Source organism: Ranitomeya variabilis, chromosome 2, assembly GCF_051348905.1.
Source record: "Ranitomeya variabilis isolate aRanVar5 chromosome 2, aRanVar5.hap1, whole genome shotgun sequence".
Lineage (NCBI taxonomy): Eukaryota > Metazoa > Chordata > Amphibia > Anura > Dendrobatidae > Ranitomeya > Ranitomeya variabilis.
In genome coordinates, this window is record NC_135233.1 from 979,241,661 (window position 1) to 979,258,732 (window position 17,072).

The following is a 17,072-nucleotide window of genomic DNA, read 5'->3' on the forward strand; positions in this document are numbered from 1 at the left end:
CTTCCAATATATTCAGTAAAAGAAGGTTGTGCCTAATCAACATGCTTGCTTTGTACGAGGTAGTACGTGAAAGTCTGCATGCTTGTCACCATGGGCTAAAAGTCAGCAGTGGGGGGCCACAGGAATCAGTTGGGCCTAATTTTTTTTTCATCGCTTTTGGTGATGGTACAACACTTTGTAGTATTCTTAAACTCATTCTTGAATAATACTGTATTACAGAAAAACCAGAATAAGCTGGTCGCGTGGGCAAAAACAAGGCTAATGTTGATAAATGTAGAGCACCTAGGCTGGAGTAATTGTATGGCATCGTACATATCCAATGGAAATATACTAGGGAGTACAGAACAAGACGGACTTCTATTCTGGTTACAAGTAAGCTAAGCAGCAGCCCTCAATGTCAAGCAGCAGCTGCAAAAGATTTTTTTTGTATTTATAACTCTTGTAATTCCAATGTACCATTACTCCTCTCTCTATAATCATATTGTAAACCGATATAGGAAAGCTGAAGTCTTTCTTCTCTTTTGAAAAGTAAAGATCACAGGTTCTGGTTACATAGTGGCATCAATAAGCAATGAATCACAGGTTTTTTTTTTATTTCATGAGACCCAATGATTTGTGTGCCATATACATGTATAGCGGTGGTAAACGCAAATGATAGAGCAGTAAGAAGGCTCAGTGGTTAGCACTAGAGTTGAGCGACTTTTACTTTTTTCGGATCGAGTCGGGTTTCGCGAAATCGGGTCGGGTGAAATCGGCCGATTATTGAGAAAAGTCAGGGGCCGACTGAAACAATGGGGAATCAAAGTCGGCAGTGAGTGGAGGACAGGAAAACACCTACAGTGCCCATTTTAATGCCAAAAACATCAATTCTTATTACTAAAGCTTGTCAATCTTAATTTACTTTATACTAATAGTTAGGCATTGAAAACTGGGGGTCATTTGGCTAAAGTTGTGGGGGGGTAGGGCTGGTCAAGATTTTCGTGGGCCCAGGAAACGCGGAATACGTCACGGCGGTGGAGCAGGGAGAGGTAAGTATTTCAACTTTGTAGGTGCTGTGATCCTGAGCAAGCAGGGGGGCCCACTCGTTCGTAGGAAGGTGCAGATGAAAGTGCAGGTTCCTTCATCAGGTGGGGGGGGGCATACTCGTTGGCGAGGTCACTGGCACAGGGCCCCTTATAGTACAGCGGTGTGTTTGACGGCGGGTGGTGCCTCCCACTGGCAGAGACACTTTTGCGTACTATGAGGGGCCCTGTGCCAGTGACGTCGCCAACGAGTATGCCCCCCCACCTGATGAAGGAACCTGCACTTTCATCTGCACCTTCCTCTTTGTCCCTGTGTATGGTGGTATAGTATGCGGGAAGGGGAACCTGACTTTCAGCAGGGTCAGATTCTGGCTGTGTAGAGCGCAAGGGGAATGTAGTGGTCTGGGTCAATGTACCAGCAGACTCATCTAGCAGTGGCTGGGCAATGGGCAGGATGAGGAGGAAACACAGATATAGGCCCAAATAATAAAGTAGGCTAAATGCAGTTCAAATGTGGTAACAGGACTAAACAGGCGGCATTGCTTTGTTCAGTGGAGGAAAACTGTAATGAGTGGCAGACACAGTTAGTAGGCCCAAATAATAAAGTAGGCTAAATGCAGTTCAAAATTGGTAACAGGACTAAACAGGCGGCATTGCTTTGTTCAGTGGAGGTAAACTGTAATGAGTGGCACACACAGTTAGTAGGCCCAAATAATAAAGTGGGCAAAATGTCTGCCAAAAAATTGTTCATAAATAAACAGGTGGCATAGCTAGGTACAGGGGTGGGCTCCTCAGCTGAGTAGCAGACAGTGGTAGTAGGCGCAAAGTATTAACTGGTCTAAATGGAGGCCAGGGCCCCAGTATATTTTAACTATCATCTATCATTTCAACAAATTTGTATTGGCAGTGCCATTGAAGGATTTAACAGCACAGACTACACAGTGGTGGAGCAGGGAGAGGTAAGTATTGCAAGTGATAGAGCATTGTTCGAGCTGGGGGGGGAACACTCTCTCGTGGGCGGCGGTACTGGCACAGGGCCCCTCATATTACGACGGTGTGTCTGACGTTGGTTCTGCACCACCACTGTCAGACACTTCATTGTACTATGAGGGACCCTGTGCCAGTGCCGTCGCTCGAGAGTGGGCCCACCCACCTGTCCAGGCAAACGGCACTCGCACGGGTGCTTGCGCCAGGTGGTGACCACGGCCTTGTGGGGGGAGTCAGCCCATTTAGGGAGGTATAAAAATGGCCTATGGTGGACATTCAGCAGCTTGTGTAGCCAGACAATGACGCTGGCTCAACACCTCCAGTCTTAGGTGCTATTGTGCTTTTGCCACTACCACCAGATGCACCACCACCACCACCATCAGTACCAGCTGGCAAACACCGCCCACGGGCTCTTCCACCAGACTTCCTCATTTTTTGGAAAATCTAACCAAAATAACAACCGTTATATGGTACTGTAAAACAAGGTAGAATGTGTATATAAACTTGTTGAGAATTTAAATCTCCCTTTTTTTGTGGGAGACTGAACCAAAACTCAGGCCCAGTGTATAAAACAACACAATGTAAGTGGCAGAAAGTGGCTGGAAGATATATGAAAAAATACAAGGACTGTAGTACAATTTCAATCTCCCTACAATGATCTCGACAAGTATGGCAGCAAAAAAAGGACTGCTGCACACAAAAATGTGGACAAATAAACAAGATAACTGTGCAGAAAGGAGCAACAGGATTTTTGCTTTTAAAAAAACAGTTGGTTTGCACAGAGGCGTACAAACAGCAATGCAGCTATCAGGGAGCCTTATAATGCAGCCTAATAAGCTACAGAGCTGATGCACAAAGATAAAGCCTCCACTGTCCCTGCAAAAACAAGGTGGTGTTGGACAGTGGAAATCGCTACAGCACAAGTAGTTTGGGGTTAATCTTCCCTCCCTAACTATAGCCCTTCTTCTGATGAAGCTGCAGCAACCTCTCCCTATGTTAATATCGGCAGAAGTAAGATGGCGGTCGGCGTGCACGCCCCTTTATAGCCCCTGTGACGCCACAGACAGCAAGCCAATCACTGTCATGCCCTTCTCTAAGATGGTGGGGACCGAGACCTATGTCATCATGCTGCCCAAACTCGGCGTCCACCTTCATTGGCTGAGAAAAGGCGCTGAAAGCGTCATACGAAACGCGACTTTTGTGCGCAGATCGCCGACCTCATGGCCGATCCCACACTAGGATCGGGTCGGGTTTCATGAAACCCGACTTTGCCGAAAGTCAGCGATTTTTGAATTTGTCCGATCTGTTTCGCTCAACCCTAGTTAGCACTATATATTTGCTGCCTTGCAGTACTGGGTTTAAATCCCACCAAGGACAATATCTGCAAGTAGTTTGTTTGTTCTCCCCGTGTTTGTGTGGGTTTCCTCTGGGTTCTCTGGGTTTCCTCCCACACTCCAAAGACATACTGATAGGGAATGCAGATTGTGAGCTCCAGTGAGAATAGTGGCGCTGATCTCTTTTTGTGGAAATTAATGGGCTATACAAGTAAAATAGGTAAAAACTAAATAGAGAGGATATATACAATATCAGTGAAGAGGTTAATGTTACTGATTTGTGAGGATTTTCATCTGATCCGTGATCTTACCTGACTTCCATCTTTTATCTCATGGTGTGCATACAAGGTAACGGCTTCTGGACACCGATCTAGAAGTCTCTCTATGGAGCCCTCGTAATTCAGGAGCCGCGTTGCACAAATTATGTGAATGCTTACATTGCTTAGATACGAATTGTTGCTATCCGGTATGGAGTCCAGAAATGGAAGAAACGACACAATATCCAGTGAAGGACCACACAGGAGAGACTGAATGCAAAGTAAAACAAAATTGGAATAAAAAAAAAAAAGACAGGGTTTTATATTTTTTCCTACTCTGGCTATAGCTCTAGTCCTGTAGTCCAAATTATCAGTACTAGAAGTCCTAATAACAGATTCAATAGTGAAAAAGCAAGTAACAAAAGGATGAAAGGAAAGAGACATCAGTCCTCTCCCCGGTGTCACCCCTGTCTATTAGTACAGTAGCAGTAGGTTGGGATGAACACTGGGATGTCCTCCTCCTACAAATAGATTAACACAAACCTGTAATTTCACCAAGTCCCCACAGGCCGCACATGACGCAGGTTCTGAAGACGTCATCTTTGTTATCCAAGGGCTGATCACTCCAAAATGGCTGCAGGAATTCCTCTGAAAAGACAGATTCCTTACACAGAAAGAACATTGAAAGTGCAACAAAAACAGCGGCAGGGTGAAAGGGTACAGATGATAGGAACGCATGGACAGATCACAACACCTACCAGATCTTCTGGGCCTCGGAGATACGTGACACAGACGTGCTGTGGTTTGCAAATCCTGCACACATAGTGAGATGTAAGCTTGGACAGCACGTTCTGGAGTATGGATTCTGGAGGATACGAGGACAGAACAGCTTCCCAAAAATCTACAAGTATTTGTGGTTTATCATCATCCTCTGGTTTGTTACACAAAGACTAGGGAAAAAATAAATAACAATGAAAATTGGCTTACTACCTAGAAAAATTATCCTTACGCTGATCATAATAAATTACGTAAATTTGTTTTCCTACTAAGCACTTTGTGAATTATAAGGTTGGCTCCGGTCCATCCAGTGTCCTACATGACTGTTCTGACCCTCGTAGAGCATCTTCCTTTCGGCCTAGAATCTGAGTGCACTCCTACGAGAGTCACATCAAGCCTCGAATAGTAATGAATAAAGAATCTGACTTTTGCCCCATATATAACATAAGGAGTGAGACCGCCATCATGTAGGATAACGGGAGGATGGGAAAGAGGCAAAATTATTCACTAGTATTTAGGCCTTTAGGCTATGTGCACATGTTGCTTTTGTCATGTTTACCTTGTGTTTTTTCCATGCGGAAAAGTCACAAAACCTGGAGTGATTCCTGATGCCAGGAAAGTGAATGAGAATCCTGAAGAGTCATTCACACGTTGTTACTTGTGATTTGCAGACTTGAAGCAGTGTTTTTTTTTTACCATTGACTTTAATGAAGTCCATAAAAAAACACAGATATAAAAATGATTGCATATTTGCTGCATCTGATCCCATCTTTTCGTCCTAAGGTGGTTTCCTCATTTCAGCTCAATGAAGATATCATATTTCCTTCCTTTTGTCCATATCCCTCTCATCCTCAGTCACTAAACAGACTGGACCTGGTGAGAGCCCTTCATCTCTACTTTTCCAGAATGGCACCCTTCAGACGAGCGGACTCCTGAAGGTCCTAGAAGAGGCCTCCCTGCTTCCAGGTCTAAGTTTGCCCGGTGGGTCCATTCTGGAAGCACATCTAATAAGGGACAGAGTGTGTCCACTCAGGGTCACGGGCTCACTCCGCTCGCTCAGTGGGGGGGCCACCCGAGACATCCGCTACTAGATGGTCCTCCATTCATACCATCACAAAGTTCTACAGGGTTCACACCTACGCCTTGGTAGAAAGGTCTTTTTTCTGACCCTTCATTGGGGGACACAGCACCCCCCATTGTATACAGTTAAGTTGGATTCTCCTACTGCTTTATTACTGACTGATTCACTTTGTGCCACTCGGTGGGGTGTAGACTGCTTTGGAGGAGCTAACGTATTTGCATAGTGTCAGCCCCCTAGTGGCAGCAGCATGCGCCCATGGTTTCCTGTGTCCAAAAATGAAGCAATAGAGAAAATATTTCATTGAAACACACTCCCATATGCAGATCTGACGTAGTTCCCCGAACCCAATGTACAAGGCCTATGGAGCCTTTTTGTGATGCCCCATAGGCTTTAGCAATAGCTACTTCCATGTCACGCTGCGCTGTGCGAGACCCGGCGATTCTGAAGAGAGGAAACGTTACTGATTACAACAGACACAGTGGACTGTCAGACCTGCATGCAATTTTTTTTATTTTTAATACAGTGACAAACCATGGAAAGTGTGGGGGCGTGTTTATGGAAAATATTTTTTGTGTTTTTTTCCTTTATATTACTAAGTTAGTAATAGGGGTGTCTAATAGACACCTCTCCATTATGAAAACCAGAGCTTGATGTCATCTGTGATTCTGGACACTTCTCAACAGACATCAACCCCAAGCACTACCATTACCCGGATTACCAACGCATTAGGGAATCAGGAAGGACCAAGGTGAAGCACCAGAATTAGCACATCTAATGTGATGCTCCATTTCTGGGGCAGCTGAGAGCTGGTATTTTTAGGTTTGGAAGGGCCCAAGAACCACAGACTTTCCCAGACTGATAATATCTCACAGCTGTATGCCTTACCTTTGCTGGTTAAAAAAGAAAAAAAAATTGATTTGGCCCCCCCCCCCAACATCTTTTTTTTCATTTATTTATCAGCTTCATACAAAGCTGTACAATAAGCTCCATGTGCAAGGCACTAAAGAGTGCAGTTTTATATTATTCCAGGGGGTTGTGCAGGTCTTGACCTACTGGATATCGCGCATGAAATTACTGAAATATCTATCCAGGTAGGTAGGGGTATGTGTATATGTGAGTCTATATACATATCTACTATATAATTGTCTAAGGGTCACTTCCGTCTTTCCTTCTGTCTATCTTTCACGGAAATCACAAGTCGCAGATTTGCCATGACCAATCAGCGATGGGCACAGTCCGGCGGCAAAATGGCCGCTCCTTACGCCCCGCAGTCAGTGCCCGCTCCATACTCCCCTCCAGTCAGCGCTCACACAGGGTTAATAGCAGCGTTAACGGACCGTGTTATGCCGCGGTGTAACGCAGTCCATTAACGCTGCTAGTAACCCTGTGTGACCAACTTTTTACTATTGATGCTGCCTATGCAGCATCAATAGTAAAAAGATCTAATGTTAAAAAGAATAAAAAAATAAAAATAGTTATATACTCACCATCCGTCGGCCCCTCAGATCCAGAATAGGCCTTTCCGGCTCCTCGCAATGCTCCGGTGACCGGTCCATGCATTGCGATCTTGCGAGATGATGACGTAGCAGTCTCGCGAGACCGCTACGTCATCATCTCGCGAGACCGCAATGCACTCTTGGGACCGGAGCGCGTGAGGAGCATCGGTAAACGCCTCGCTTGGATCCAGGGGCCAACGGAGGGTGAGTATAGAACTATTTTTTATTTTAATTATTTTTTTAACAGGTATATGATGCCCACATTGCTATATACTACGTGGGCTGTGCTATATACTAGGTGGGCTGTGCAATATACTACGTGGCTGTCAATATACTGCGTGAATGTGCAATATACAGCGTGGCTGTGCAATATACTGCGTGGCTGTGCAATATACTGCGTGGCTGTGCAAAATACTACGTGGGCTGTGCAATATACTACGTGGCTGCGCAATATACTATGTGGCTGCGCAATATACTACGTGGCTGCGCAATATATTACATGGGCTGTGCAATATACGTGGGCTGTGCAATATACTACGTGGCTGCGCAATATACTACGTGGCTGCGCAATATATTACATGGGCTGTGCAATATACTACGTGGGTTGTGCAATATACTACGTGGGCTGTGCAATATACTACGTGGGCTGTGCAATATACTACGTGGGCTGTGCAATATACTACGTGGCTGTGCAATATACTACGTGGCTGTGCAATATACTACGTGGCTGTGCAATATACTACGTGGGCTGTGCAATATACTACGTGGGCTGTGCAATATACTACGTGGCTGTGCAATATACTACGTGGCTGTGCAATATACTACGTGGCTGTGCAATGTACTACGTGACTGTGCTATGTACTACATGGTTGTGCTATATACTACATGGGCTGTTATATACTACGTGGCTGTGCTATTTACTACGTGGGCTGTTATATACTACGTGGCTGAGCTATATACTACATGGCCGGCCGCGAACAATCAGCGACAGGCGCAGTCCGGCCACGAATTGGTGCGGGATTTGAACCACGCTTCGCTAATTGGTCGTGCCTGGCCGGCCGAATCCTGTGTATTCAATGTATTATTCTAAAATCTTCATAAATAAACTACATACATTTCTAGAATACCCGATGCGTTAGAATCGGGCTACCATCTAGTACATTATATATATATATATATATATATATATATATATATATATATATATGGAGCGCCCCCACACCGCTGCAGGGCCGAGGGGTACCCGGAGCCGGGCCTCTAGTTCTCAGTCTCGGGGTTGTCACGGTGGCTAGACCCGGTCCGTGGCCCTGTCCGTCAGTGGGGGACGTCCGGTGAAATAGGTGGTAGTAATGGTAGCGATGTAGCGGTGCGGTTGTGGGGTGTAAGTCGCGGTAAATAACGAGGACACCAGGTTGCAGTCTCTTTACCTCTTTACTGGAGATCTCTGAGTCCTCAGTCCAGAACACGGTTCACCAGGCTACGCAAGTCCGGCCGGTCCAATGGCACCTCCAGAGTTCTCCTCTCAGGTGGAAATCTGTGCCTTCCTTCTAGCGCTATGTGTTGTAGTCCTTCCCTGCTGTGCTTACGGAAAGTAACCCCACAACGGTTGTGTCTGTTTCTTAAGTTCCCTCACAACTCGATTTGATGTTCCTCTGTAATCCACCCCTTCCCTGTATTCAGGTTGGAATGGCACCCGTTTGTCAGGTAGGCCTGGAGTTCTTCCGGGACCCTAGAGTCGCCCCTCTCCCGCAATTGCCCCCCAAGACTTCATAGGTGATATGTGGTAGACAGCCCGCCTGAGACCGACTGTCCTGCCGCTGTTTGGAGTATGGCTTGAAGCTATATTCTAATCCACTCCCTCGGCGTTCCGGCCACCGGTATTGCGCCTCAGCAAGGTGCTGCCTCTTTCAGCACAACCCCTGCTGGTATCCTCCTTCTGCTTGATCTCGTTTCTCACTCAGCACAATCTGTCTCGCTTCTAGTCCTTTCTTGAGTCCCGCCGCTTCCAGGAGCTTGCGCGGACCCGTTACGTTCTTTCAATGCCAAGCCTCTGCCAGGATCCCACCCCTGGCAGAGACCCTACAGTCTCTCCCTTCACAACACCCCCTGCCACAGGGTGTTGCTCCGTTCAATCCCGTCAGCGTTCTCTCTAACTTCCTGCCTGACCCCCAGTTTACCCACTATGGTGGGGAGTGGCCTAATGAATAGCACCCTTAGCTCCCCCCGGAGGCCCAGCTGTGAAACATATTGGTGTCTGTGATACCTGATTGGAGGAACTCCTTCGGTGCCATCGAACGTACCATGGCTCCCCTTAGCGGCGAAGCCACAGCACTGCAACGACCAGGACTCTGGGGCGCTGCACTCCCCCCTGGTTAAACACAGTACTCCGGGACTGGGAAGAAAAACAACAATACAGATTAGTAAACAGACATACAATTTTGTTGAGTGCAAAACAATAAGTATACTTGAACAGGCTTCCCTTTATGGGAGGTGAGGACACTTCTAATGTTACAAACATAGTCAACATTATAAATTACAGGCTATGCATAACTCCTGTTACCCAACCGGGTATTCTACTTAGTGCAAATTCTGGAACAATAAATTAACATTGCCTTTAAGAAACATACACTCTTAGTTTACCAAAGGCCTTCCTATAATCACATTACAGGGTAAGGTAACTTCACATTCTCCTACTTTGAACCTGCAGGACCGCCTGTCCCTATGGCACCAGACATACTGCCTCTCCTTTCTTTTACAGGACCGCCCCGTTCAGCCAGGGCCTACTGCCTTTCACTACTATACATAGTATAGACATAACATTCCTTTCGTTTAAAGAACTCTGAGCCCGCTCTACTCGGCTCCTTTAAGGACTCACTCTCTAACCCCTACGGGTTCGCCTTCTGTCCTTAGTAACAAAGTAACTTTCTATGGGGACGCAGGGTTGACCTTCTATCCTCACCTTCATCATTACTTCCTTACTTTCAGCTATGCAGATCTCTATATCTACCCCTACGGGCTCTCTGCACCTTTCAAAACATTATTCAGGTTTCACATTTCAAACAAATTCAACACATATAACTTAGCATGTAAAACAGTTACATTTCTTTTTCAAGCTTCATTATCACATTACTGTTCTGCAACAGTATCTTTCTCAAGTTCAATTTCACACATCCCCTTTAAGAGGGGACCAAGTCTTTCTGAGGTAGCTCGTCTTCTCAGCCTACCAGCCCACGCAAAGGTTCCGGTATGGTATCTTCGCAAAGTGTCTTTGGCTCAAACCAATAGGGCAAATATCTTCGCAAAGTGTCTTTGGCTAAAACCAGTAGGGAGCACCTTTAAGAAGATGCAAACTATTTACAAAAGAAAGTTCGAATCATGCACAGTCCATGATTACTGCAGTTTGTGTAACTTGGTGCAAAAACTTCAAGAAAAAGAAAAACAAACAAAGGGGATCCCGGGTCAACAAAGGGATCCATTAACCCTGGACAGGTTTAGCAGCAACTTAAAAGAACAAACAGTAACTATTTACATTTCCACAAAGCGAAATCTTACTCTTCTTTCAGAAGTTTCCATGAGGCGCCACCTGGCGGGCGGACCCCTGCAATTCAGGTTTCAGGTCCACTCCCGCTGCCAGATACACCCCATGGGTTCGGGTCTGTTGCACGACCAGGTCGTGCGCGGCGATCAAGGTCTGTGTCCCCACTTCTCTCTGTGCTGGTACATCCGGAACATCGGTCACTCGAAGGGGCACCTCCTTAGGCACGACGGTGGTGGCGGCGATCGGGTGGCAGATCGCAAGTTCTGTGGTCAGGCAGGTGGGGCCGACCAGGGTGGTTACAGATCGGTCACACGGCGGCACTTTGGCCACAGGGGCTGGTTTCTCTTTCTTGTAGACGTTCAGAGCGAACCACCCCTTTTCCCCAAGATGCCGGGTGTAGGTAACACTGTCTCCCGGATAGAGGTCTCGATCGGGGTGACCCTCTCTAAGGTGTGACTCGACATCCCGTCGGTTAACAAAGACCTCCGCGTATAGCCCCGGTTCTTTAATGAAGCCCCAGCCTCCTTGGAGTTTAAAGACGGTGATGATGCCCTGCCTGCGCGGGGCCTGGTGAGTGGTGGGGTCCTTACGGGCCCGGTCCTTGACCGCCAAATCTTTTTGATGGTAGGCCTCCCGTTTAGCCTGATGTGTTTCCTCTTCCTCTCGCCACCGCTGTTCTAGCTGGATCTGGTATTCTTCCCAGCTTAGGGCCTGTACCATTTCTCCCTTCTGGGTCTCCACCCCGGGGAACCCCATGAGATTGGATCCAGGGTTCACCCAGCGGCACACCGTGCGCTCCGCGCTGACCTCACACGGCAAGGGAGTAGGGGTGATTGGGGCTCGCATACGGTGTTCCATGCCCGTGGCTTCCTCCCATGGTAACAGGCGCTGAAGTCTATGGGTCCCCGGGAGAGGTGGTGCTGCTACGGGACCCACTAACACACCCTCTGCTGGTGGGGCAGGATCGGCGGACTCACCCACTGGTACGATTCCACTTTCCGCAACAGGTCCCGCTGGTTCTTCCGATGTCCGGGAATCCACTGCCGGTCCCACCTGATGCGGGGCCTGGACTCTTACATGCAGTTGGAGGAGCTGGTTATATAAATCCTCCATCTCGGCTCTCAGGAATTTGGTGTTATCCACGGAGGACAGGCTGCTGGGCTCACCCGGGTAGTCAGGGGAGACTTCCACTTCAACCCCGCTGTCGGGTTCGGAGCTGCTGGCCATAGCGTCCTCCACGTGGGTCGCTTCCTGGTCTTTTTCCCGCTCTCTCCTGCGTGAGCAGTTTCGTTTTCTCTGCCTCCGCCCCCCATTAAGGATTAGGAGGCGGATCTCTGCTGCTGATGGACACGTCCTCACTGCACAGAAATATTTAGACTGGGCGGCCATTATTCTTCGCGCTCTCCAGCTCGTCTACGCCCACTCCACGCCCCTCTTCTCTTCCTGCGCTCTCCTCAGCGCTGCAATGGCGGCGGATTTTGGCGGCAACTGGCGCAGCACAGTCTTTGTAATAAAGTACAGTCCAAGCACAACAAATCACAGTCTCTAGGCACACATGACCTGATTCTTCAGGCTTAAGTAGATCCTGTTCGTGACGCCAAGTTTGGAGCGCCCCCACACCGCCGCAGGGCCGAGGGGTACCCGGAGCCGGGCCTCTAGTTCTCAGTCTCGGGGTTGTCACGGTGGCTAGACCCGGTCCGTGGCCCTGTCCGTCAGTGGGGGACGTCCGGTGAAATAGGTGGTAGTAATGGTAGCGATGTAGCGGTGCGGTTGTGGGGTGTAAGTCGCGGTAAATAACAAGGACACCAGGTTGCAGTCTCTTTACCTCTTTACTGGAGATCTCTGAGTCCTCAGTCCAGAACACGGTTCACCAGGCTACGCAAGTCCGGCCGGTCCAATGGCACCTCCAGAGTTCTCCTCTCAGGTGGAAATCTGTGCCTTCCTTCTAGCGCTATGTGTTGTAGTCCTTCCCTGCTGTGCTTACGGAAAGTAACCCCACAACGGTTGTGTCTGTTTCTTAAGTTCCCTCACAACTCGATTTGATGTTCCTCTGTAATCCACCCCTTCCCTGTATTCAGGTTGGAATGGCACCCGTTTGTCAGGTAGGCCTGGAGTTCTTCCGGGACCCTAGAGTCGCCCCTCTCCCGCAATTGCCCCCCAAGACTTCATAGGTGATATGTGGTAGACAGCCCGCCTGAGACCGACTGTCCTGCCGCTGTTTGGAGTATGGCTTGAAGCTATATTCTAATCCACTCCCTCGGCGTTCCGGCCACCGGTATTGCGCCTCAGCAAGGTGCTGCCTCTTTCAGCACAACCCCTGCTGGTATCCTCCTTCTGCTTGATCTCGTTTCTCACTCAGCACAATCTGTCTCGCTTCTAGTCCTTTCTTGAGTCCCGCCGCTTCCAGGAGCTTGCGCGGACCCGTTACGTTCTTTCAATGCCAAGCCTCTGCCAGGATCCCACCCCTGGCAGAGACCCTAAAGTCTCTCCCTTCACAACACCCCCTGCCACAGGGTGTTGCTCCGTTCAATCCCGTCAGCGTTCTCTCTAACTTCCTGCCTGACCCCCAGTTTACCCACTATGGTGGGGAGTGGCCTAATGAATAGCACCCTTAGCTCCCCCCGGAGGCCCAGCTGTGAAACATATTGGTGTCTGTGATACCTGATTGGAGGAACTCCTTCGGTGCCATCGAACGTACCATGGCTCCCCTTAGCGGCGAAGCCACAGCACTGCAACGACCAGGACTCTGGGGCGCTGCACATATATACACGCACAGTATATATATATATATATATATATATATATGTATGTGTATATATATATGTATGTTTGTATGTATGTATATATACAGTACAGACCAAAAGTTTGGTCACACCTTCTCATTTAAAGATTTTTCTGTATTTTCATGACTATGAAAATTGGAAATTCACACTGAAGGCATCAAAACTATGAATTAACACATGTGGAAATATATACTTAAAAAAAGTGTGAAACAACTGAAAATATGTCTTATATTCTAGGTTCTTCAAAGTAGCCACCTTTAGCTTTGATGACTGCTTTGAACACTCTTGGCATTCTCTTGATGAGCTTCAAGAGGTAGTCACCGGAAATGGTCTTCCAACAATTTTGAAGGAGTTCCCAGAGATGCTTAGCACTTGTTGGCCCTTTTGCCTTCACTCTGCGGTCCAGCTCACCCCAAACCATCTCGATTGGGTTCAGGTCTGGTGACTGGAGGCCAGGTCATCTGGCGTAGCACCCCATCACTCTCCTTCTTGGTCAAATAGCCCTTACTCAGCCTGGAGGTGCGTTTGGTGTTGAAAAATAAATGATGCTCCAACTAAATGCAAACCAGATGGAATAGCATGCCACTGCAAGATGCTGTGGTAGCCATGCTGGTTCAGTAATACCCGGTATGTAATATATAAAATTGATTGTGCTGCTTGTAATAAGTCTTATGTTGGTTGCACTATTCGTAAGCTAAAAAATCGGATTTCAGAGCATTTGCACGATATTTCTAATGAAAGAAAATTTTACTCGTAATATTTCTTCTGTAGCTAAGCATTTTATAGATCATCATTCACGGGATATTTCATCCTTTAGAGTCTCTGGCATTGAAAGGGTGAATAGATCTCATCGTGGAGGTGACTTACATAGAACGTTACTTACCCGGGAGGCGTATTGGATCTTCATGCTGGGCACAAGATTCCCTGACGGACTCAACCGCAGAAACGAGATTATGTTTCATTACTGATATCCGTCTTTTTCTAATTTTGTACATATATTATATAGTTTGGATTATGTTTTGTCTTGTATATTTGCACATTATTTCTCATGTTTATTTTTGTACATATATGTTAAATTCTTTTGTAATTCTTGTATTTTAATTGTTGTAGTTGTGTTTCAATGACACATACTTCCTTAGGACCTGTTGATTGATCATGCCATGTGATTTTCACATGGCATTCTTATTGGTTGTCAGGTCCTTAAATAACGGTGTCTGTATAGGGAAAATTAGCTTGGATAAAGACTGCTTGTCAGTCGAAACGCGTCGCTCACCCTCTGGGGGTTATGGTGGGTCCATGGAGCCTGTACTCTTATTTTAATTTATTGGATTAAAATTTTGTATTTTATCAAGAGCAAGCTGGAAATTTTCGTTTTTTTCTATTTATCTACGCTCCATTGGGACTGCTTCCGTGCTTCTCTCCAGGATCAGTGGGCTGGCTCCTCAACCTTTTTTCTTTTCATGGTTCAGTATGCCTTCAATTTTGAATAAATCCCCAACAGTGTCACAAGCAAAGCACCCCCACACCATCACACCTCCTCCTCCATGCTTCACAGTGGGAACCAGGAATGCAGAGTCCATCCGTTCACCTTTTCTGCTTCGCACAAAGACATGGTGGTTGGAAACAAAGATCTCAAATTTGGACTCATCAGACCAAAGCACAGATTTCCACTGGTCTAATGTCTATTCCTTGTATTCTTTAGCCCAAATAAGTCTCTTCTGCTTGTTGCCTGTCCTTAGCTGTGGTTTCCTAGCAGCTATTTTACTGTGAAGGCCTGCTCCACTCTTAACAGTTGTTGTAGAGATGTGTCTGCTGCTAGAAGTCTGTGTGTCATTGAGCTGGTCTCTAATCTGAGCTGCTGTTAACCTGTGATTTCTGAGGCTGGTGACTCGGATAAACTTATCCTCAGAAGCAGACGTGACTCTTGGTCTTCCTTTCCTGGGGCGGTCCTCATGTGAGCCAGTTTCTTTGTAGCACTTGATGGTTTTTGCAACTGCACTTGGGGACTTTCAAAGTTTTCCCAATTTTTCAGACTGACTGACCTTCGTTTCTCAAAGTAATGATGGCCACTCGTTTTTCTTTACTTAGCTGCTTTTTTCTTGCCATAATACAAATTCTAACAGTCTACTCAGTAGGACTATCAGCTGTGTATCCACCAGACTTCTGCTCAACACAACTGATGGTCCCAACCCCATTTATAAGGCAAGAAATCCCACTTATTAAACCTGACAGGGTACACCTGTGAAGTGAAAACCATTTCCAGCGACTACCTCTTGAAGCTCATCAAGAGAATGCGAAGAGTGTGCAAAGCAGTCATCAAAGCAAAAGGTGGCTACTTTGAAGAATCTAGAAAATAAGACATATTTTCAATTGTTTCACACTTTTTTGTTAAGTATATAATTCCACATGTGTTAATTCATAGTTTTGATGCCTTCAGTGTGAATTTACAATTTTCATAGTCATGAAAATACGGAAAAAATCTTTAAATGAGAAGGCATGTCCAAACTTTTGGTCTGTACTATATATATATATATATATATATATATATATATATATATATATATATATATACACACACTGTATATTTAAAGCACCACTCCAGCACTGAAAAATAACACTGGAGTGCTGCTTAATGATCCCATGTGAGTACTATAACTCCCAGCATGTCCTGCAGATCCTATACCATGCTGGGAGTTATAATAGATAAATGTGGATAAAATCCGCGCTGCTGTGACAAATAATGGATCCAGATATAGTTATAAGGTGTTCGGGTGGTTTATTCAACGCGTTTCGAAGCTCATGGCTTCTTCTTCAGGAAGTTTCCACACCTGTCTCTGTGTGGAAACTTCCTGAAGAATCCATGAGCTTCGAAACGCGTTGAATAAACCACCCGAACACCTTATAACTATATCTGGATCCATTATTTGTCACAGCAGCGCGGATTTTATCCACATTTATCTATTATAACGTCTCTAAGAGGTCGCAGCGCCGACCTGTGGATCTGCAGCAGCTGACAAACTACACGCCTTTACTGTGTACCACCAGGTGAGCAGTTCTCTCATAATTGATTAGAAGCAATCCTGAGGATAAGACCCTATTTGCGCTTTTTTTGTCTCCTACTTTTCTATGCTGGGAGTTATAGTTCACCGCAGGAGTGGCAGAGTGCTTTTTTTGTGTGTTGTAATGACTAGCCTTTTAATTCTTAGTTGTTCAGGCTGTGCAGGTCCTGCAGCCAGCCATGCTGACAGATGGAGCATCCCTTGACTGCACAGAGCCCTCCCTGTTGTTGCCTCTCCACAGGTCATAAGAGGAAGCATGCAGTTTCTAGTGCCATGTCTGAAGGACCTGTGATGACATCATGAAGAGAGAGTGCTCTGTGCTGTCATGTGATGCTCCAGCCCACCCTCTTCATGACCTCACACAGGTCCTATGCTGGAGCACTCAGCATTCAGCACAGCCCGGTCCGGGGCTGTGTTGTTAGGTATGCGGCATCCCTCTCTCCTGTGGCACCCTGTTCCTGCCCCCTCCTCCACCGGACACTCGATCTCCCCAGCCGCTGCAAGAACCTGGCGCTGGGGAAACCATGTGTGTCCGCTGTTTAAGTGAAGGAATATTCCTTTGCTGCTCACTGCTGACGGGTGGGTGGGGAAGCAGCTAATGAATATTCCTTCACTTTAAGCATCGGGACCACGTGGTTTCCACAGCGCTGGATTCCTACAGTGGGGACATTTTCCTGCCTCCTACGAGTGGGATCCCTCCTGCCGCTGCCCCCTCCCCACGTTACATCCATACCATAA

The 17,072-nt window shown here is 46.8% G+C and overlaps 1 protein-coding gene across 1 annotated transcript; it reads right to left on the minus strand.

Moving 5' to 3' along the window:
• Positions 1 to 3,633: 3,633 nt before the first annotated feature.
• LOC143804016 (BLOC-2 complex member HPS3-like) lies at positions 3,634 to 14,182 on the minus strand. The gene is made up of 4 exons (XM_077281762.1): positions 14,159 to 14,182; positions 4,359 to 4,550; positions 4,144 to 4,248; positions 3,634 to 3,870 (listed from the first exon to the last, which is right to left on the minus strand). Exons 1-4 carry the CDS (start codon positions 14,180 to 14,182, stop codon positions 3,634 to 3,636), a joined length of 558 nt encoding a protein of 185 aa, XP_077137877.1.
• Between the last annotated feature and the right edge of the window lie 2,890 nt (positions 14,183 to 17,072).

What these genes read in the sequence shown, in the direction of transcription:
- LOC143804016 (XM_077281762.1), bottom strand. Translation starts at nt 14,182, where the DNA reads ATGAAGATCCAATACGCCTCCCGG. An exon ending in AGATCCAATACGCCTCCCGG is followed by an intron (nt 4,551 to 14,158) that starts GTAAGTAACGTT and finishes TTTTTTCCCTAG; the next exon opens with TCTTTGTGTAACAAACCAGA. An exon ending in GGGACTTGGTGAAATTACAG is followed by an intron (nt 3,871 to 4,143) that starts GTTTGTGTTAAT and finishes CTTTGCATTCAG; the next exon opens with TCTCTCCTGTGTGGTCCTTC.